Raw genomic sequence first — 22893 nt, 5'->3', positions numbered from 1 at the left:
GTTGCTGGAGGTGCGGGACTTTGGACAGGAATGTCCGTATTTTTCAAGTTGTAGTCATTATCAATGCAAAACCAACCTGATTTTGCCTTACAAATGATTGCGGCTTTTAAAATATGGGCATTCTTGCCCGAAGTCCGGCACCTCTGGCAACTCGGACCCTATTACACTTATCCCTTGGGCTGAACCTTGAGCCCTACCATCTGTGTCAGTTATGCCATTTCCTGAGAGTACCACACCTAAGACGTGACCATGAGTTAGACTCAACGGCAATATTTGTGCAAATGGTCAATGGTTTTTCATCTGTGCATTCATATAAGTAACTAAAAAGTCACTCGGTGTATTCTCAGGATGTCTGAAGCTATTGAGATGTGTGGCATGTCAGAAATGTATTGGGTATTCCTGGCCAGTGACCGGGAGGTGGCTACACAGATGCATGGAGATGCACTGTCTTATGGGAGTGTGATGGGCATGCTGCATATCTAGTTGTGAACTCAGTTGCTTGATTGCTTACACTGGAGGCCATTCTCTGACAGAGATTCTGCAGCTAGCATGGGCCAGGTGCAAGTTTCAATGGTATGTCCAATAGTATCATCTAATTGGGATTGTTGTAACTAAAGACGCACATAGTGAGCGCTCTACTCCTTGCACATTCAGATGCACACTTGTACACCACAGGAAGGATGGTTACTAGCTCTACTAGTATTAGCATAAATTCACAGATGTGACTACGGCAAAATGCTACATCGGTCACAACAGCATGCGACTCAGAATCAGCCCTTACTAAGTATGTCAGTCTTAGAATATGCTTTGTAGAATTATTATATAGACTAAGGAAGGGACATGCATATGCCAGGTCACCTCAGTTTGCTTCCTAACTCTGTAAGCTGGACCATCCTTTCCCCGTCTCTGTAAGCTGCTCTGCCCCACCCCCTCTCTATAACCCCTCCCTGTCCCAGTCAGCCCCTTGCTCTAATCTGCTCCGCCCCCTGCTGCCCTGCTCTGCCAATCAGCTCTGTCCTGTTCCACCCCCCGCCCCCCTACACACACACACACACACACACACACCCCTTCCACATCTGGATATGCTTACCCATTCCCAGAGGTCCCTCTTTTCTCTGGCTAGTGACTGGCCCCTCTCGCTAACAGCTATTGGAAGGGTGGCGCGCGCCCCATTTCCCACTGTGCATGTACTGTATGTATGAGACTGGCCAAACCTTAAAGAATTATTATATAGATATGTCAGCATTTCATCAATCTGATTATCTACAGGTGTCACTGCTCATTTCAAAATAGGTTACACACAGAAAAACACAATTTTAAGCACTGTAACAAAAGGTGCTCAGAGCCGTATAACTGAGGATGCTGGTTAATAGTTATATGCAAAGTTCCGGGTCCAATTAGTACATTTATTTTATGTACATTTTACTGTAAATAAACTAGTGGTTTGAATTGTTTTTTTATTGTGCAAAATCTGGAAAAGCAAAACTTAAAATAAAATATCAAATTATTTGGAATGACAAAAATGTTCTTTACAAAAGAAGATTAAAACATTTTTAAAGTTGACTAGTTTAACATTGACTATCCCCCTTGTCACTCTGTTGCCTGTACAAAGGATTCCCAACATCACCACACTCTAGTAGGCAAATTCTGGCTGGTAATTAAATATTTCCACTCTATGCAATAGGCCAGTGAAGCTCTCAAGGCTTTTAATTAACTCCCTGAAGACAAATGTGGTATAAAAAATGTAACTCTATTTAAAAATAAAAAAATGTACAAAATCATAGGCTAATTTGTTACTGATTAAATATTCTGCTGGCTTTTGGTGGAAGGCAGACACATTAAGTGTAATATTACCAAACGATGTTGCAGGTTTCTATAAAATGTTAACCCTTAATACTGCAGAAAAGCTGATGAGCTTAACTGTTGCTTTTCAACAAAAAAGGCCAATTCGCCCATACGGATCAGCATGGCAATATCCACACTGTACGACAACCCAATCTCACACAAAAGTGTATGCTGCCCCATAGAGTAGTGAGCCCTTGTGTGAATTTGGCATTCGGCTGGCCTGTTGAGGTTTGTGATATCGTTTAAACTAATTGTGAGTCATTGTTACAGTAAAATGATACCGTCACATCACTGCCATTTCTGTTTCTGTACATTGGTAATGTGTGCAGAAGAATCAGTATACTGGTGATAATAATGGCTTCAGATTGATTGTCTTCATGTGACCTTGACACACTGACACTATGTTGTAATCTGACTGATTGTATGGATAGGAATCTATAGTATTGATGCAGAAATAATGAGTCTTAACATACATCCCCAACATTATGACTGATTGGAACACAAATTAACCTATGCAATTCTGTGTGTGTTTGTGTTTGCGTCTGTCAATGTCGGTATGTATGTAGATATACTGTATAGCAGTTGTTCTCATCACCAGTCTTCAAGTACTCGCAACAGGTCATGTTTTCCGGACTACTATATGTGAAAATAGGGGGAATAATTACCCAGCAAAATGGACTAATTCACCTGTACATTATTAAAGAAATCCAGAAACCTTGAACCATTGGGGGTACTTGAGGAATGGAATTGAGAACTACTGCTGTATAGTAAATTGTAGTGCCCGGGAGCATGCTCTATGTTATTGTATTATTGTATACTATAGGATATTTGTGAGTTGAGAAAAAAAAAAGTGTGGGGGGTGGGGAGACAACAACAATCAACATGACCTATGCAACATAGGGGTCTATTTACTAAGCTTTGGATGGAGATAACGTGGACGTAGATAAAGTACCAGCCAATCAGCTCCAGACTGCAATGTCAAAGGCTGTATTTGAAACATGACAGTTAGGAGCTGATTGGCTGGTACTTTATCTCCATCCACTTTATCTCATTCCACAGCTTAGTAAATAGTCACCTAAGTCTTTTCTTTTATTTATTTATTTCCGTACAGGGTATATCATACTACTACACAAGTGTCAGTTTTCCCATATATGCATTGGGCCCTTGTATGGTTCATCTCCCAAAGTGTAACCTTCGTTGTGTGCCCAACATGGCTGCCTCATCTGGTACGTATGTGGATGGGATGAAAAATAGATGGACCTGGCAGTTTTGTTGGGACGCTGCTCTGAGGGTTAGGATGCTGCAATCACCCCATTTTGTGTAATCTCTTCTAGGGGTAGATTATTGCACCCAGGGTAATCCTATGCAGCGCACCCAGCTGGTTAATCATAGACCCAAATTGGGGTAACGGAGGTGTGGGGTGTGGTGCCTCTGGACTGGCTGAACTGGATGGCTTTAGTGTGGCATACCTTTACATTCTATTAACACTTTTCACATACTAATTTCTCTATCGTCCTAGTGGATGCTGGGGTTCCTGAAAGGACCATGGGGAATAGCGGCTCCGCAGGAGACAGGGCACAAAAAGTAAAGCTTTTCCGATCAGGTGGTGTGCACTGGCTCCTCCCCCTATGACCCTCCTCCAGACTCCAGTTAGATTTTTGTGCCCGGCCGAGAAGGGTGCAATCTAGGTGGCTCTCCTAAAGAGCTGCTTAGAGAAAGTTTAGCTAGGTTTTTTATGTTACAGTGATTCCTGCTGGCAACAGGATCACTGCAGCGAGGGACTGAGGGGAGAAGGAGTCAACTCACCTGCGTGCAGGATGGATTGGCTTCTTGGCTACTGGACATCAAGCTCCAGAGGGACGATCACAGGTACAGCCTGGATGGTCACCGGAGCCGCGCCGCCGGCCCCCTTGCAGATGCTGAAGACAGAAGAGGTCCAGAATCGGCGGCTGAAGACTCCTGCAGTCTTCTAAAGGTAGCGCACAGCACTGCAGCTGTGCGCCATTTTCCTCTCAGCACACTTCACACGGCAGTCACTGAGGGTGCAGGGCGCTGGGAGGGGGGCGCCCTGGGAGGCAAAATGAGTACCTATAAAGGCTAAAAATACCTCACATATAGCCCTAGAGGCTATATGGAGATATTTAACCCCTGCCTGATTTCTCAAAATAGCGGGAGACGAGCCCGCCGGAAAAGGGGCGGGGCCTATCTCCTCAGCACACGGCGCCATTTCCTCTCACAGCTCCGCTGGTCAGGACGGCTCCCAGGTCTCTCCCCTGCACTGCACTACAGAAACAGGGTAAAACAGAGAGGGGGGGCAAATTTATGGCGATATTTTTATATAACAAAGCAGCTATAGGGGAGCACTTATTATAAGGCTATCCCTGATATATATATAGCGCTTTTGGTGTGTGCTGGCAAACTCTCCCTCTGTCTCCCCAAAGGGCTAGTGGGTCCTGTCTTCATTAGGAGCATTCCCTGTGTGTCTGCTGTGTGTCGGTACGTGTGTGTCGACATGTATGAGGACGATATTGGTGTGGAGGCGGAGCAATTGCCAAATATGGGGATGTCACCTCCTAGGGGGTCGACACCAGAATGGATGCCTTTATTTATGGAACTACGGGATAGTGTCAACACGCTAAAGCAGTCGTTTGACGACATGAGACGGCCGGACAATCAATTAGTGCCTGTCCAGGCGACTCAAACACCGTCAGGGGCTGTGAAACGCCCTTTGCCTCAGTCGGTCGACACAGACCCAGACACAGGCGATGACTCCAGTGGTGACGGTGACGAATCAACCGTATTTTCCAGTAGGGCCACACGTTATATGATTTTGGCAATGAAGGAGGCGTTACATTTAGCTGATACTACAGGTACCACTAAACAGGGTATTATGTGGGGTATGAAAAAACTACCTATAGTTTTTCCTGAATCAGAAGAACTAAATGACGTGTGTAATGAAGCGTGGGTTGCCCCTGATAAAAAGCTGATAATTTCAAAGAAATTATTGGCATTATACCCTTTCCCGCCAGAGGTTAGGGAGCGCTGGGAAACACCTCCTAGGGTGGACAAGGCGCTAACACGCTTATCTAAACAAGTGGCGTTACCCTCTCCTGAGACGGCCGCACTTAAAGATCCATCAGATAGGAGGATGGAAAATATCCAAAAAAGTATATACACACATGCAGGTGTTATACTACGACCAGCTGTAGCAACTGCCTGGATGGGCAGTGCGGGGGTAGTTTGGTCAGAATCCCTGATTGAAAATATTGATACCCTGGACAGGGACAATATTTTACTGTCGTTAGAACAAATAAAGGATGCATTTCTTTATATGCGTGATGCACAGAGGGATATATGCACACTGGCATCACGGGTAAGTGCTATGTCCATTTCGGCCAGAAGAGCTTTATGGACGCGACAGTGGACAGGCGATGCGGATTCAAAACGGCATATGGAAGTTTTGCCGTATAAGGGGGAGGAGTTATTTGGAGTCGGTCTATCAGATTTGGTGGCCACGGCTACAGCCGGGAAATCCACCTTTCTACCTCAAGTCACTCCCCAACAGAAAAAGGCACCGACTTTTCAACCGCAGCCCTTTCGTTCCTTTAAAAATAAGAGAGCAAAGGGCTATTCATATTTGCCACGAGGCAAAGGTCGAGGGAAGAGACAGCAACACGCAGCTCCTTCCCAGGATCAGAAGCCCTCCCCGGCTTCTACAAAAGCCTCAGCATGACGCTGGGGCTTCTCAAGCGGACTCGGGGACGGTGGGCGGTCGTCTCAAAAATTACAGCGCGCAGTGGGCTCACTCGCAAGTAGATCCCTGGATCCTGCAGATAATATCTCAGGGATACAGGTTGGAATTAGAGACAGATCCACCTCGCCGTTTCCTGAGGTCTGCTTTACCAACGTCCCCCTCCGAAAGGGAGACGGTGTTGGAAGCCATTCACAAGCTGTACTCTCAGCAGGTGATAGTCAAGGTACCTCTTCTGCAACAAGGGAAGGGGTATTATTCCACTCTTTTTGTGGTACCGAAGCCGGATGGCTCGGTAAGGCCTATTCTAAATCTGAAGTCCTTGAACCTGTACATAAAGAAGTTCAAGTTCAAAATGGAGTCACTCAGAGCAGTGATAGCGAACCTGGAAGAGGGGGACTTTATGGTATCCTTGGACATCAAGGATGCGTATCTCCACGTTCCAATTTACCCCTCACACCAGGGGTACCTCAGGTTCGTTGTACAAAACTGTCACTATCAGTTTCAGACGCTGCCGTTCGGATTGTCCACGGCACCTCGGATCTTTACAAAGGTAATGGCCGAGATGATGATTCTTCTTCGAAGAAAAGGCGTATTAATTATCCCATACTTGGACGATCTCCTAATAAGGGCGAGGTCCAGAGAACAGCTAGAGATGGGATTAGCACTGTCTCAAGAAGTGCTAAAACAGCACGGGTGGATTCTGAATATTCCAAAATCCCAGTTAATGCCGACAACTCGTCTGCTGTTCCTAGGGATGATTCTGGACACGGTTCAGAAAAAGGTTTTTCTCCCGGAGGAAAAAGCCAAGGAGTTATCCGAGCTTGTCAGGAACCTCCTAAAACCAGGAAAGGTGTCTGTACATCAATGCACAAGAGTCCTGGGAAAAATGGTGGCTTCTTACGAAGCGATTCCATTCGGCAGATTCCACGCAAGAATTTTCCAAAGGGATCTGTTGGACAAATGGTCAGGGTCGCATCTTCAGATGCACCTACGGATAACCCTGTCTCCAAGGACAAGGGTGTCTCTTCTGTGGTGGTTGCAGAGTGCTCATCTATTGGAGGGCCGCAGATTCGGCATACAGGATTGGATCCTGGTGACCACGGACGCCAGCCTGAGAGGCTGGGGAGCAGTCACACAAGGAAGAAACTTCCAGGGAGTATGGACGAGCCTGGAAACGTCTCTTCACATAAACATTCTGGAACTAAGAGCAATATACAATGCTCTAAACCAGGCAGAACCTCTGCTTCAGGGAAAACCGGTATTGATCCAGTCGGACAACATCACGGCAGTCGCCCATGTGAACAGACAGGGCGGCACAAGAAGCAGGAGGGCAATGGCAGAAGCTGCAAGGATTCTTCGCTGGGCAGAGAATCATGTGATAGCACTGTCAGCAGTGTTCATCCCGGGAGTGGACAACTGGGAAGCAGACTTCCTCAGCAGACACGATCTTCACCCGGGAGAGTGGGGACTTCATCCAGAAGTCTTCCACATGCTGGTAACCCGTTGGGAAAGACCAATGGTGGACATGATGGCGTCTCGCCTCAACAAAAAACTGGACAGGTATTGCGCCAGGTCAAGAGATCCGCAGGCAATAGCTGTGGACGCGCTGGTAACGCCGTGGGTGTACCAGTCGGTGTATGTGTTTCCTCCTCTGCCTCTCATACCAAAAGTATTGAGAATTATACGGCAAAGAGGCGTAAGAACGATACTAGTGGTTCCGGATTGGCCAAGGAGGACTTGGTACCCGGAACTTCAAGAGATGATCACGGAAGATCCGTGGCCTCTACCTCTAAGGAGGGACTTGCTTCAGCAGGGTCCCTGTCTGTTTCAAGACTTACCGCGGCTGCGTTTGACGGCATGGCGGTTGAACGCCGGATCCTAAAGGAAAGAGGCATGCCGGAAGAAGTCATTCCTACTTTGATTAAAGCAAGGAAGGAAGTAACCGTGCAACATTATCACCGAATTTGGCGAAAATATGTTGCGTGGTGCGAAGATCGGAATGCTCCGACGGAGGAATTTCAACTGGGTCGATTCCTACATTTCCTGCAATCAGGATTGTCAATGGGTCTCAAATTGGGATCTATTAAGGTTCAAATTTCGGCCCTGTCGATTTTCTTTCAAAAAGAATTGGCTTCAGTCCCTGAAGTCCAGACCTTTGTTAAGGGAGTGCTGCATATACAGCCTCCTGTGGTGCCTCCAGTGGCACCGTGGGATCTAAATGTGGTTTTGGACTTCCTAAAATCTCATTGGTTTGAACCACTAAAAAAGGTGGATTTGAAATATCTCACATGGAAAGTGACCATGCTTCTAGCCCTGGCTTCTGCCAGGAGAGTGTCAGAATTGGCAGCTTTATCTTACAAAAGCCCATATCTGATTTTCCATTCGGACAGGGCAGAACTGCGGACTCGTCCGCATTTTCTCCCTAAGGTGGTGTCAGCATTTCATCTGAACCAGCCTATTGTAGTGCCTGCGGCTACAAGTGACTTGGAGGACTCCAAGTTACTGGACGTTGTCAGAGCATTAAAAATATATATTGCAAGGACAGCTGGAGTCAGAAAATCTGACTCGTTGTTTATATTGTATGCACCCAACAAGATGGGTGCTCCTGCGTCTAAACAGACGATTGCTCGTTGGATCTGTAGCACAATCCAACTTGCACATTCTGTGGCAGGCTTGCCACAGCCTAAATCTGTAAAGGCCCACTCCACAAGGAAGGTGGGCTCATCTTGGGCGGCTGCCCGAGGGGTCTCGGCATTACAACTTTGCCGAGCAGCTACGTGGTCAGGGGAGAACACGTTTGTAAAATTTTACAAATTTGATACTCTGGCTAAGGAGGACCTGGAGTTCTCTCATTCGGTGCTGCAGAGTCATCCGCACTCTCCCGCCCGTTTGGGAGCTTTGGTATAATCCCCATGGTCCTTTCAGGAACCCCAGCATCCACTAGGACGATAGAGAAAATAAGATTTTACTTACCGATAAATCTATTTCTCGGAGTCCGTAGTGGATGCTGGGCGCCCATCCCAAGTGCGGATTATCTGCATAAGTTGTACATAGTTATTGTTAACTAATTCGGGTTATTGTTGAAGGAAGCCATCTTTCAGAGGCTCCGCTGTTATCATACTGTTAACTGGGTTTAGATCACAAGTTGTACGGTGTGATTGGTGTGGCTGGTATGAGTCTTACCCGGGATTCAAAATCCTCCCTTATTGTGTACGCTCGTCCGGGCACAGTACCTAACTGGAGTCTGGAGGAGGGTCATAGGGGGAGGAGCCAGTGCACACCACCTGATCGGAAAAGCTTTACTTTTTGTGCCCTGTCTCCTGCGGAGCCGCTATTCCCCATGGTCCTTTCAGGAACCCCAGCATCCACTACGGACTCCGAGAAATAGATTTATCGGTAAGTAAAATCTTATTTTCTTTAACACTTTTTCTCCATTTTAATTTTAATCTCATTTTTGTATCACTTTTATAGCTTTGGCTTACTAACACTAATTTATTAACACTATAGTTTTTTCACTGGTATGCTGCCCTGGGCTTTTTGGCTTATGTTGGTGCTTTGGGGTGCCACACCCTGCACCTAGATATAGCGCTAGGGACCCCAAATATACGGAGACGCCTTGATGCGGCTTTGGGGCTTATTCATATGTTTGCGCAAATATATGTAACCGAGATCTCTGAATTCTAATTTTGTGTGGGATTTAAATCTGGTTACTGTTACCATTCAGGGTGCTGGGGGAAACCAAATGCATTTCAAACATACTTGGGCTCATTCATCAATGAGTAATAATTTTCACTGTGAGTGATAAATTGCACCAGCCAATCGGCTCCTAACTACCATGTTACATACTGTGTTTGAAAAATGGCAGTTAGGAGCTGATTGGCTGGTGCAAAATATCACTCACAGTGAAATTTATCACTCATTGATAAATGAGCCCAACTGTATGCATAAATAGCCTGTAAGAAAAATACTCATAGTTACAGGTAACATGATAAGTATTTTTGCACGAGGTTTCGCTCACTATAGGCCCCAAAGTTTTTCTTATAACTTTTAAAGTAATTGACGTAATTTAGTGAAATTTGACACGGACATACCTTAGTCTATGAGAAACATGAGGAAGTCATAGCAAGTGTAGAAACCATTGGCCATTAGCATTCAGGCAAGCTGTGCATACATGCGCAATGTAAAGGCCATCTGTTCACCACCCTAGTCAGTAGGTGTTCATGCTACTGACAGTGGTATTGTACAATGTGGCGTGACATTACACAACACCACTGTCAGAAGCAGGATTTGTCAGAATCTTCATATATGGTCACTTGTTAAGTAAAGTCGCTATATACCTGCATTGGATATGCAGAGAGATATATTCATACATATTATTTGTTCAATAACTCCAGCCTTCCCAACAGTCAGATAAACTTCATAATGAGTAGCATTGAGTACATCCTACAACACAACTACTTTTTGTATGAAGGAAATTCTTTCAACAGCTTACCGGGACAGCATTGGGAAGTTGCTTTGCTCCAAGTTATGCAAATTTATTTGCGGAGAGATGGGAAAACGAACATATTTGGAGAAATAATCCTTAAATTAAAGACCTGACCCTATGCATTTGTTATATAAATGACGTGCTTCTTACTTGAGATGATGATGAAGGAGATTTGAAATCTTTTTGAATGACATCACATCCAACACAATTCATTTGGAATTCATCTCCCAATACAGTAAAGAGAAAATACATTTTCTGGATCTTGAAGTGTTCATCAATCAAGGTTGTGCTGAAACCAAAACCTTTATTAAAAAGGTAGATTGCAATAATTACTTGCTAGCCTCCAGCAACCACCACCCACAATGGATAAACAATATGCCAGGAGGACAGTTTCAAAGGTTAAAAAGGAATTTTCCATGTGAAGCTGGTTTTAAATCACTAATGGGGTTTACTCACGGAGAGATCCATGCTTAAAATCTAAGCAATCTGACTAGATTGCTTAGATTTTAAACACAGATCACTCGTGTGTACCCCCCTCAGCGATAGCGATGCGCGGCCCCGCGTTGTGCTGAGCGGCGGGAGAGATGTGTGCTGAGCGGTTCGCTCAGCACACATCTCTCCCGTGTATATGGGCCTTAAGTGTCACACTTATGCAAAGATTTGAAGAAAGATAGTTTCATAAACATCTCTTGGAACACATCCTTGCAAAGATAAGAAACAAAAACAGGGATGATCTCATGAAATACAAAGAGGAAAACCTACTATCCCTTTCATTATCAAATACAACAGTCATATAAAAGGGCTGGAAGAGATTCTAAAAAAACCACTGCAATGTCCTGGAGTTTTCCAAATAATCTGAAGATAATATACAGGAAGGCACAAACTTTGCAAAATACACTCACATGTCGAGCTACTTTCCACTTGAACAGAATAATGCGACAAAGGTTTCCATTATTGCAGTAATTGAAAAGGTTGCAGAAATCTTGAAAGTAAAACAGCAAAACTGTTACCATTTTTATAAATTTAATGTAAAGGGCCATAATTACACACTAGACGACTTTTCTGACCGATATGGGCAATAACAACGATTGTGAATGATAAATCGTTCACATTGTCTAGTGTATATGGCCCTAGCAATCAACAATGCGCACACCTGTGCTCGTTGATTGAAGGTTGGCGGTGCAACATGCTCAATGTGAGCAATGTCACTTGTGACATCGCTCATCATGGCATGTGTGTACGGAGCCGCGATGAGAGATGTTTATGATGTGACATTGCTCCTCCTCCCGGACCCTACCCAGCAGCTGCTCCATAGCATGCTAGCTGAGCCGCTGACAGGAGCCGCACGCCGCTCAGTCTCCCTACCGCTCAGCGTCTCCATCCATCTTTATGTGATAATTTCTACCACTGCACCACCAATGATTTTTCTCCCACTGCCCGCCAATGAAGTTTTTTTCACCCATTGCCCCACCAATTTCCACTGTGCCACCAACATAATTAAAAATTAATTATAATCAATTCATAAATGATATATATATATATATATATATGTATATATAGCAAGCACAAAAGACTGCGGCACTCAGAGACTTGATGCAAAACTCGTGATGTATTAAAAATAACACCTAAACTCCAACGTTTCGGGGTTGGCACACCCCTTTGTCAAGGAAAAACAGCAAAGGGGTGTGCCAACCCCGAAACGTTGGAGTTTAGGTGTTATTTTTAATACATCACGAGTTTTGCATCAAGTCTCTGAGTGCCGCAGTCTTTTGTGCTTGCTTTACATTACGTGTTTTCTGGAGGCACCGGAGCGACTGAGTCCATTAGGTGGAGTGCCGGTCCATACATTGCTTTTATATGTATATATATATATATTTCATGCATTGGGTGCCTGCACTAAAAGATAGCATAGACTCTGGGATGGTACGTCACTCCTGGCGGCTTGTGCAAAAGACGTTACCGCAGCATAAATGAGTCACAACCTTTCAATGCCTTTAATGCGGCATTGCTGAAAATGCTGTTTTGAAGGGATTGAAACATTGTGACTCATTTATGCTGCAGCAATGTCTTTTGTATAAGCCGCCAGGAGTGCCGTACCGTCCCAGAGTCTACATATATATATATATATATATATCTATGTATATATATATATATATATATATATATATATATGCACCTGGCTGCATGTATTTTCTGACCAATGGCTCCCATTCAGTGCCTACCCCCAGCCAGCAGCAGCCGGTGGGGGAATGCGATGCAGAGCTCTGTTATTTCACTATACAGGTTGAGTATCTCTTATTCAAAATGCTTGGGACCAGAGGTATTTTGGATATTGGATTTTTCCGTATTTTGGAATAATTGCCTACCATAATGAGATATCATGGTGATGGGACCTAAATCTAAGCACAGAATGCATTTATGTTACATATACACCTTATACACACAGCCTGAAGGTCATTTTAGCCAATATTTTTTATAACTTTGTGCATTAAACAAAGTGTGTGTACATTCACACAATTCATTTATGTTTCATATACACCTTATACACACAGCCTGAAGGTCATTTAATACAATATTTTTAATAACTGTGTATTAAACAAAGTTTGTGTACATTGAGCCTTCAGAAAACAAAGGTTTCACTATCTCACTCTCACTCCAAAAATTCCGTATTTCGGAATATTCCGTATTTCGGAATATTTGGATATGGGATACTCAACCTGTATCTGTAACCTCCACTCGGGGCCCCCCCCTCAACTTATAGCAAGCGGCACTACTACTGTGAGAATTGTGTATAAGGGGTACTACTGTGTAGCATAACATGAATAAGGTGTGCTACTCTGTGTCGTAAGGGACACTACATATGTGAATAAGATAGACTATTATGTGGTGTAATGTGAAAAAGATTATGCTACTCTGTGATGTAATGTGAAATGTGGGTACTATTGTGTGGTCACGCTCAGGCCCGGCGGTACCCGCTCAGCGAAGGGATGCAGTGCAGGGAGGCGCTGGGACGGAGAGGCGCTCCCCCTACTCTGCATTCCTTCCCTGCTGCGCCGTCCTGTCCCCACTGCTGCTGCTGCTGTGCCTGTCAGGCACTGGCAGCGGCGCTTGTAGCATTAAAATCCTCCTCCCTCCGCTCCCCTCCCCTCACCTGTGTGACAGGACAGCGCTGTGTATGGGACAAAATGGGGCGGAGCTACACGGGACTGAAGGGGTGGGGCTAAAAGGGACTGAAGGGGGCGGAGCTACATGGACCAGGCTGCTATAGTGTACAGACTCAAAGGGAGACTGGCTTAGGTAAGTGAAGGGTGAGAGGGAAGTGTGTGTGTATTGTGTCTGTGTGTGTGTGTGTGGTATGTCTGTGAGCGTTTATGTGTGCTTTAAGGACGCTACTACTACAGGGGGGCATTACGTGTAACGTCGCTACTAATGGGGGGGCCATTACGTGTAACAACGCTACTAATGGGGGGGCCATTACGTGTAACAACGCTACTAAAGGGGGGGCCATTACGTGTAACAACGCGTACTAGGGGGGTCATTACGTATGAGGACGATACTACTACTTGGGGGGGCATTATGTATAGGATGCTACTATTACTTGGGGGGCATTACATATAACAATACTACTACTACTTGGGGGGTCTTATGTATAAGGACGCTACTACTACTGGGGGTGCACTATGTATAAGGATGCTACTACTATTGGGGGGCATTATGCATAGGGATGCTACTACTACTGGGGTGCATTACATATAAGGACGCTACTACTACTTGTGGGGCATTACGTATAAGATGAATAAGATTGTGCTACATTGTGGCGTAATTTTGAATGGGGGTACTATTGTGTGGCTATGCCCCTTACTTGTGAGACCACACCCCTTTTCCCGGTGCGCGCCAAAGGAATATGGGAGGGCGCAAATTTATAGTTTGCAGGGGGGCGCCGAACACCCTAGCACCGGCCCTGGTCACGCTCATTTCTTATGAGACCACCCCCTTTGACGCTCTGTTCCTTTATAAAGTATGGGAGTGAGGGCACAAATTATAGTTTGCATGAGGGCGCCAAACACCCTAGCATCGTCCCTGAGTATGTCCATTATCCCTCTGGACCAGTAATATATACTGTACTCAGCATCAGGCATAAAAGTGTAACCCACTATATGGCCCACGGTACCCCTTGCACATGAATTACACATTCAAAACAGTACTTACTGTAGTACATTTAATGGACTCAACACATTTGATAAATTATTTTTTTTATTTAATTTCGTTTGTCAGGGCTCTGGGAAGTTCAAGGGAAATTGCTCATCTTTCACATTGTTCATCTTTCACGTTGTTTATATCTTCTGGTGTGTAGGACCCTTAAGAACAACAAAATATCAAGCAAAAAAACATCTAAATTGCAATACAGAAGAGGTCATTAGAATGTTCACAATATGTGGGTTGCACTACATGAAAATTAAAAACACATATTGCGGAGCATATATCCAATACAAAGAGAGGACTGAGAACACACAGTGTGTCAGATCATTTGTTTACAGCCCACAAAAGAAACCCCAGAGGTTTAAAGTTCATGACCATAGAACTAGTGAACCAGGAGAGGAGGGAACTTAATAGAAATAATGTCCAGAGCAGAAGCTGAATGGATTTACAAGCTTAAACCTACCATCCATATGGCTTACATTTGGACTTTGAATTGGGATCCTTTTTTAATGTACAGTACATCTATATATGTTTAATGTACATCTATATATTTTGTGCATTTTTCTTTAATACTTTTTATATATGATTATATACACATTTTAACAATACACACATATTTAAGTCATATTTTCACTGTTCAGTAAGATTTTATAAATCCCTTAGCTATTTTATATATTTGGAATAGAAAACAATAAAGGATTTTGTTTTAATCTGTTAAAATCGTTTAGACTCTGCACTCTCGCTGTGAACCAATGAGGAGTGACCACAGGTAACAAAAAGGGATTGAAAACAGAGGACAGGATTCCTTGAAAAAGTATCTTGTTAGATAAAATGCGTGCTTTATGGAAAGTCATCTATATCCCTGCAATGAAGGAGCAGGTAGCAATTATCTCAACAAAAGACTTGTAAACATTGTATTATATTTGGCACCCCACAAGGCGAACCATCAATTCATGTATATTTATTTAAAGCATTAGTGTATACTGTGTCCTGCACTGCATGGTTAGTTTATATTGGTGACAGTGGGTAGTGTCAGCGCCTCAAGGTCCCTGGCAGCAGTGGAGGCTCATGGGAGAGAAGGAGATAAAAGGGGCTACACTGATAGTTATACCTCATTTAGACCAAATATTGCTGGTCGCAGCTGGGAGCCTGACTGCGACCCGCGTCAGGCCCATTTCCCACTGCATTTACCAACCCGGGTTGGTGACTTCGCAAATGACGCGACGGGAGATGGCGCTTGGAGATCCCATGATCTCCAAGCGCCGCCCGTACATTCACTGTAAGCGGGAAGCCGGGTTGAACATGTGTTCAACCCTGCAAACTACCCGAGTTGGAATGCCGGGTCACTCGACCCAGATTATTCCAACTCGGCCCTTTTACACCAACCAGCAACACGGGTTATGCACGTTCATGTGCAATAACCCGTGTTATATGCTGGCGGTGTAAAAGGGGTATTAGTGGGAGTTGGTCAACAGTGAAGGGAAGTATAGCTGCTCTGCATGGTTTTGCCGGTGACCTGTGGTGCTAGACAAGTGGTTGAATGTGCTGAAACCGGCAGTGGGGTTACCAGTGGTACCCCTGGTATCCAGCGCGTTCTAGCAGGTGTGGTCAGGCTAGGAGGTGGTGACAGCAGCAGCAGGCCAACAAGAGAGCTGGGCGGTGACAGCGATCCCCCCATAGAGTCAATTCGTTACCGGGGTGGGCGTGCCTAGTGATGAACACTTGGGGGGCAGCATTTTGTCGGAATTCCCTTCCCCTCAGCAATACAGCAGTGGAACCAGCACAGCCGCCTTTGTACATGAACGTGTTAAATAACACGTTCGCCAGGATTAACAGTTATCTTAGTCGTTCATAGTTGGAATAATTACAGGATAGCTGTTACAAAGTGTCTATTTTCAAGTTTGCTCAATGGAGGCTGCATATTGAAGACAGAGTATAAGAACCTGGAGCCCCATTTATCTCGGCACCACTTTAATCAGTCAGCATGGAGGAGCAGGCAAGCTTATTTCTATAGAAGAGCAAGTAGTATAACTAATTTACAAGCTAGACTGTGTTACTCGTCCATATATGTAACCTGGGAAACATATTATAAAAGAGCTCTCGTCGGTATCTCCTCAGATGTTGAAACAAGTATCTACTATATGAAACAGGTATAGTGGTAGGTCTGGATAATGAAATGACCCTCTTGGCAATGATGCTGGTTTGTATAATGTCCATTTAATGAATAATGTACCCAGTGCTTTTACTAGGCTGGTCTATGGACATTTTAGACATTAACTGGTAACATACCATTGGTGTTTTTTTTTTTATGTTTTTTCTTTTCTTTTTATGTATGTTACACTGACATATTAATAGAATGAATGAATAAACTGTGTGTGTATATATATATATATATATATATATATTTAGTGTGTGTGTGTGTGACAACACACAAGCACTGTTCAATCCTACCAGGAGAAGATATGATGGTCAGAAGCCACCACGATCCCCAAGGCTCAGTGAGAACATCATGAAGCACTTGGAGAAGGGCAAACTAGCAGAGATTCCTGGACCTGCAGAGGTCCAGGAATCTCTGCTGGTTTGCCCTTCTGGTAGGCAAGCTTGTTCACCAGTCCCAACAACCAGCAGCAGAGAGATAAAGCAAGGCAGATCCAGGAGGAGGCACCACAGCCAACCTGCAGGAATCCACTGGTGAAGCAGTGGAACACTGTGAATCTTACACAGACAGGCGGCACTGCATGTGTGGCTGTCACACATTCAGCAAGCCACTCCTCAATTTCCGGGTCAGTACCAAAGTGCTGGTATACCATACCACTGCATCCCGGAACACTTCGGCCAATGGTACTTGTACATAATATAATACTGATGAAATGTCAAATACACAAAGAGTGAAGAATGTCTTGACATTGTTAATAATAAATTCAAAAGTTGGATATTCCAAACACCTGCACCTTTGATGTTTTTTGCTTTATAAATCCAATTGGAATCTACTTTCCTGCAGTAATCCAAATGTAAATAACAAAGAATTAATGCAAATAAATGTCCATGATTTATTACAATATAACTGTAATGCTAAGTACTATCACTCCTATGTTAGTAGGACATGGATAAAAGTTGCCCAAGTAGTTTATTTGACCTCTGATCTTGGATAACTTGAGTAGAAGCTTAGGAAAGCGATTTATCATGTACTGCAATTTTGCCTAGTAACTATATATATATATATATATATATATTTATTTTTTTATTGCGCTATATTGTGACAAAAATTCATTCTTTTTTTGGACAATTTATGAAGCCTCTCTTGCCTGGACAGTGACTGAAGCATAGCTTTGCTAATTTCCTAATGTGCATGTGCAGCTACTTCATCTTTCTATGGGAAAAAATCCCTCTCTGGAAAAAGATGGCATTAGTGCTACGCTTTTTGGTAGCTTGGTATAGAGGGAATTTTTGCAGTCTCCATCAAAAACTATGGGGACGGCTGTTTTGGTTGGAAACAGATTGGACACAGCAGATAACTCTGATATCAGCTGCAGTACCCAGTTGTTAAATTTCCCATATACTTTAACATTTTGAGAATCCTCCAATATTGGTAACAAAAAGACATTAATATATTGGCCCCTTAGAACAAGCATTGCAAATGGTCTTGGCTAAATAATTCAGAGCTAGAAAATAATATTAGTAGATATAGGTTTTATTTAATTTAACTGATTGAGCAAGTAGTGAAGCATACATCATTTTACTTTAAAAAAAATATTTCTGAATGGCTAAAAATAACAGATTTGGTTTAAACCAGTGGGTCACAAACTTTCCTGAATCATGGCTCCTTGGATTATCTGCATTTTTTTCACGTCACCTCTAGGCCAAAAGTTTGTTATTGTTGAATGTGGTGGCGGACAGGATTGCACTTCTGTTTGTCTACATGTTTTATGACAGGCAAAAATCTGGGTCGACACCATTTAGGTCGACACCCATTACGTCGACACCCATTGGTCGACAGTGAATAGGTCAACACTAGAAATATGTCGACACGACCATTAGGTCGACATGAACAAGGTCGACATGCGAAAATGTCGACATGCGTTTTTCCCATTTTTTTTCCTCTTTTTGAACTTTTCATACTTTACGCTTCATGTGGACTACTACTGGGAACGGTAACCCGTGCTGAGTGCAGCGGCAGCGGAGTGAGGCACCTTGCCCGAAGCATAGCGAGCTAAGCGAGCCATGCGAGGGGACATGTTGCCCTAATTGGGTTCCCGGTCACTTTATGAAGAAAACGACACCAAAAAAACATGAAAAACTCATGTCAACCTTTTTGCATGTCGACCTTGTTCATGTCCACCTAATGACCGTGCCAACCTAGCCACTGTCGACCAATAAGTGTCGACCTAATGGGTGTCGACCTAGACACTGTCGACCCTGAGTCCCATACCCTGTGAACCAGTGCAGGTTGCTGCCAATCACTTTGACCATACTGTAAATTACATTTGGTCCTGGACTAGCACCCTTGAAAGTGTGCAGCGACACTCCAGGGTACCACAGCACCCAGTTTTAGAAACCACTGGCTTAGAGGATAATTTAGGCACTTACCACTGTATCATATAAGCAGCATAGATCTAATAGTGCAGTTTATGTACTTTGTATGCCTCAGGCTATTTTGTACCATTTTTTCTGTTTTAAATATTTGGGGATATTGTTTAGCTACATTTACATCTATAGAGATGGCCCTACTTCCTCTCTTGCTAGTAGTGCAGATATTGATGCAACAGTTTGCATCAATTCAGCTCCCTTCCCCGCATAATCCGTATTAACAAGGGGACAGTGTCTGCTAATGGTAGGTACACTACAGATTAATTTCTAAATTTTAGAAAAAAAGAGTGACAGTGTAAAAGAAGCTATCACTACTACATGAAGACTGATGTATAATGACTGAGTTGTTTTACTCCTTTTTCTATTTTGCAGAGAAACGATGAGGAAGCAGTCGTGGACAGGGGAGGAACACGTTCTCTTCTCAAAACACACTTTGAAAAAGAAGATTTGGAAGGTAAGATCAATGTGACATTTTATAAATAGCAACGGGGGTTATTTACTGTCAAAGTGCCAGTGTGCAGTGACCTGTAGCAAGTATCAATGGTCTTTCATCGATCCAGGCAATAAAATAAAATTTTAGATGTGTGGGAGCAGAAGTGCAGCCTATTGTAATTATTGTTCTGTATAATTGAAGTTAAAAACATATATATGGATGCTTGCAATTATGTAGAAGCCTCCTAGCATAAAAGATCAATGATAGAGCCAAAGGAGATAGCAGGCTGCAGTTTAATGACAAGTTGGCATCCTCATGCAAACCTTAGAAGGGACAGAAACTGGTAATAGGAAATCCAGATCCAAGAATACTAGGGGGTAAATTTACTAAGATGGGAGTTCTATTCAAGATGGGATGTTGCCCGTAGCAACCAATCAGATGCTACTTCTCATTTATCTAGCACCTTCTAGAAGATATTACCTGGAATCTGATTGGTTGCTACGGGCAACATCACATATTAAATAGAACTCCCATCTTAGTAAATTTACACCTATGTGTTTCACAGCACTTTGGCTCAATGGGGCAGATGTACTAACCTGGAGAAGGCATAAGGAAGTGATAAACCAGTGATATGTGCAAGGTGATAAAGGCACCAGCCAACCAGCTCCAATATGTAAATTAACAGTTAGGAACTGATTGGCTGCTGCCTTTATCACCTTGTACATATCACTGGTTTATCACGTCCTTATGCCTTCTCCAGGTTAATACATCTGCCCCAATATTAGAAAGGCTCACACTGCACACGGAGCCAGTAAAATAATATTACTGCAGATATGTTGATCAAATAATATATTTTCAAATTAGCAATACATGAAAAACACGTAAAGTATTAAGTATAAAAATGGCAGATTATATAAAGAAAAAAATAGGTATTACTAATATAGTTGAAGTTTTTTCTATTGAACTCTTTCAATACAATATATTAATTTGATGTGCCACTTCTCTCTTCCACAGTAGCTTGTTTTTTATAGCCATTTCTTTGTAGAATAAACATGTTTTATATATTTATATTGTTATGCTTGTTTTGCTGTTGGTATTCATGCATTAAAAGGAAGTGCCTTGTTATTCAAACATAATTGGTTTCTAAATGATAGTAACTTTTTCACTTTGTTAGCTAATAACCTCTGATCTCCTTGTGTATTTACAAAATTCTTAAGGCATGGATTTAGCTCAAAATTTGGAAAGTGACAATTATTTACACACCACAGGATGTATGCAAGTTATATTACATATTAGCATATGGAATAATGATTCTGCAGCCAGATATTGATCTCCAATCAACCAATATACACACAATAACAGAGCATTGTTACATGTGGCAACATACTGTAGGTCTTATCACATTACATATATGATAACCCTATACTGTAAATTGTAAAGATATTATAGGTTACTGTTGAGTTGCTGCATAAAGGCATCTCCTATATAATAGCCCAGATCTGTCACTCTGTGACTGTGTAGATAACGCTGGGCGTGGCTAGGAGCTCTCATTGGGTTAGCAGCAGGTCTATCACACCCATTCCACAGCTGATTGGGCGAGAAACTCCCTCCCACACAGGTTACATCCAATGGGAGGCTCAGCCCTTTGGCTGCTGTGTGTTGCCAGAGCAGGATAAAGAATGGGGCTGATGGAGCTGCAGCTCCAGGTCCACACCCCAAAATAGGCCCACTGCATCTTCAGCAACATACCCTCCAACAATTTACACATAAAAATCAGTACAAATTCGAAAAGGGGGCATGGCCACAGGTAAAGTGGCGTGTCCACGCCCCTTTTCCTATACTTTCAATGGAAGTTTGGAGAGCCAAAAATCGGTAAAGACCATAAAAAAAGGTACTGTACCTGCCAAAAAGGTACAGTTGGAGGGTATGCCACTGCATCAAGTCTCTGCGCTGTAGATAGGGGGAAAAAATTCCTTTCTCTAACGTCCTAGTGGATGCTGGGGACTCCGAAAGGACCATGGGGAATAGCGGCTCCGCAGGAGACTGGGCACAAAGTAAAAGCTTTAGGACTAGCTGATGTGCACTGGCTCCTCCCCCTATGACCCTCCTCCAAGCCTCAGTTAGATTTTGTGCCCGAACGAGAAGGGTGCAATCTAGGTGGCTCTCCTGAGCTGCTTAGAGTAAAAGTTTAAATAGGTTTTTTATTTTCAGTGAGACCTGCTGGCAACAGGCTCACTGCATCGAGGGACTTAGGGGAGAGAAACGAACTCACCTGCGTGCAGAGTGGATTGGGTTTCTTAGGCTACTGGACATTAGCTCCAGAGGGACGATCACAGGCCCAGCCATGGATGGGTCCCGGAGCCGCGCCGCCGGCCCCCTTACAGATGCTGAAGCAAGAAGAGGTCCATAAATCGGCGGCAGAAGACTTTCCTGTCTTCATAAGGTAGCGCACAGCACTGCAGCTGTGCGCCATTGCTCTCAGCACACTTCACACTCCGGTCACTGAGGGTGCAGGACGCTGGGGGGGGGGGCGTCCTGGGAAGCAATGAATTTACCTTAGTTGGCGAAAAATACATCACATATAGCTCCTGGGCTATATGGATGTATTTAACCCCTGCCAGTTTTCCAGAAAAAAGCGGGAGAAGAGCCCGCCGTGAAGGGGGCGGGGCCTATCTCCTCAGCACACAGCGCCATTTTTCCCACACAGCTCCGCTGGTAGGAAGGCTCCCAGAATCTCCCCTGCATCCTGCAACTACAGAAACAGGGTACAAAAGAGAGGGGGGCACTTATTTGGCAAAATAACAGATATAAGCAGCTATAAGGGATAGACACTTATTGTAAGGTTGTCCCTATACATATATAGCGCTCTGGTGTGTGCTGGCAAACTCTCCCTCTGTCTCCCCAAAGGGCTAAGTGGGTCCTGTCCTCTATCAGAGCATTCCCTGTGTGTGTGCTGGGTGTCGGTACGTGTGTGTCGACATGTATGAGGAGGAAAATGATGTGGAGGCGGAGCAATTGCCTATAATGGTGATGTCACCCCCTAGGGAGTCGACACCTGAATGGATGGCCGTAATTAAGGAATTACGTGACAGTGTCGGCACGTTACAGAAAACTGTTGACGACATGAGACAGCCGGCAGCTCAGTTAGTGCCTGTCCAGGCGTCTCAAACACCGTCAGGGGCTATTAAACGCCCATTACCTCAGTGGGTCGACACGGACCCAGACACAGACACTGACTCCAGTGTCGACGGTGAAGAAACAAACATATTTTCCAGTAGGGCCACACGTTACATGATCACGGCAATGAAGGAGGTTTTGCACATCTCTGATACTGCAAGTACCACAAAAAGGGGTATTATGTGGGGTGTGAAAAAACTACCCGTAGTTTTTCCTGAATCAGATGAATTGAATGAAGTGTGTGATGAAGCGTGGGTTACCCCCGACAGAAAACTGCTAATTTCTAAAAAATTATTGGCACTATATCCCTTCCCACCAGAGGTTAGGGCTCGTTGGGAAACACCCCCTAGGGTGGATAAGGCGCTCACACGCTTATCAAAACAAGTGGCGTTACCGTCTCCAGAAACGGCC

The 22893-nt window shown here is 43.9% G+C and overlaps 1 protein-coding gene across 4 annotated transcripts in view; it reads left to right on the top strand.

Annotated features, from left to right (window-relative positions):
• SLC4A10 (solute carrier family 4 member 10) overlaps nt 1-22893 on the top strand; it is a 562469-nt gene that overhangs the window by 200321 nt on the left and 339255 nt on the right. For all 4 annotated transcript variants that reach the window (XM_063933638.1, XM_063933637.1, XM_063933636.1 and 1 more), the window contains exon 2: nt 19245-19326. In XM_063933638.1, coding sequence (XP_063789708.1) covers nt 19245-19326 — 82 coding nt within the window. The remainder of the gene's footprint in view (nt 1-19244; nt 19327-22893) is intronic.

The sequence above is a fragment of the Pseudophryne corroboree genome, chromosome 7, assembly GCF_028390025.1.
Source record: "Pseudophryne corroboree isolate aPseCor3 chromosome 7, aPseCor3.hap2, whole genome shotgun sequence".
NCBI lineage: Eukaryota > Metazoa > Chordata > Amphibia > Anura > Myobatrachidae > Pseudophryne > Pseudophryne corroboree.
Note: the sequence above shows the minus strand (reverse complement) of the source record. Positions and strands in the feature narration are given on the sequence as shown.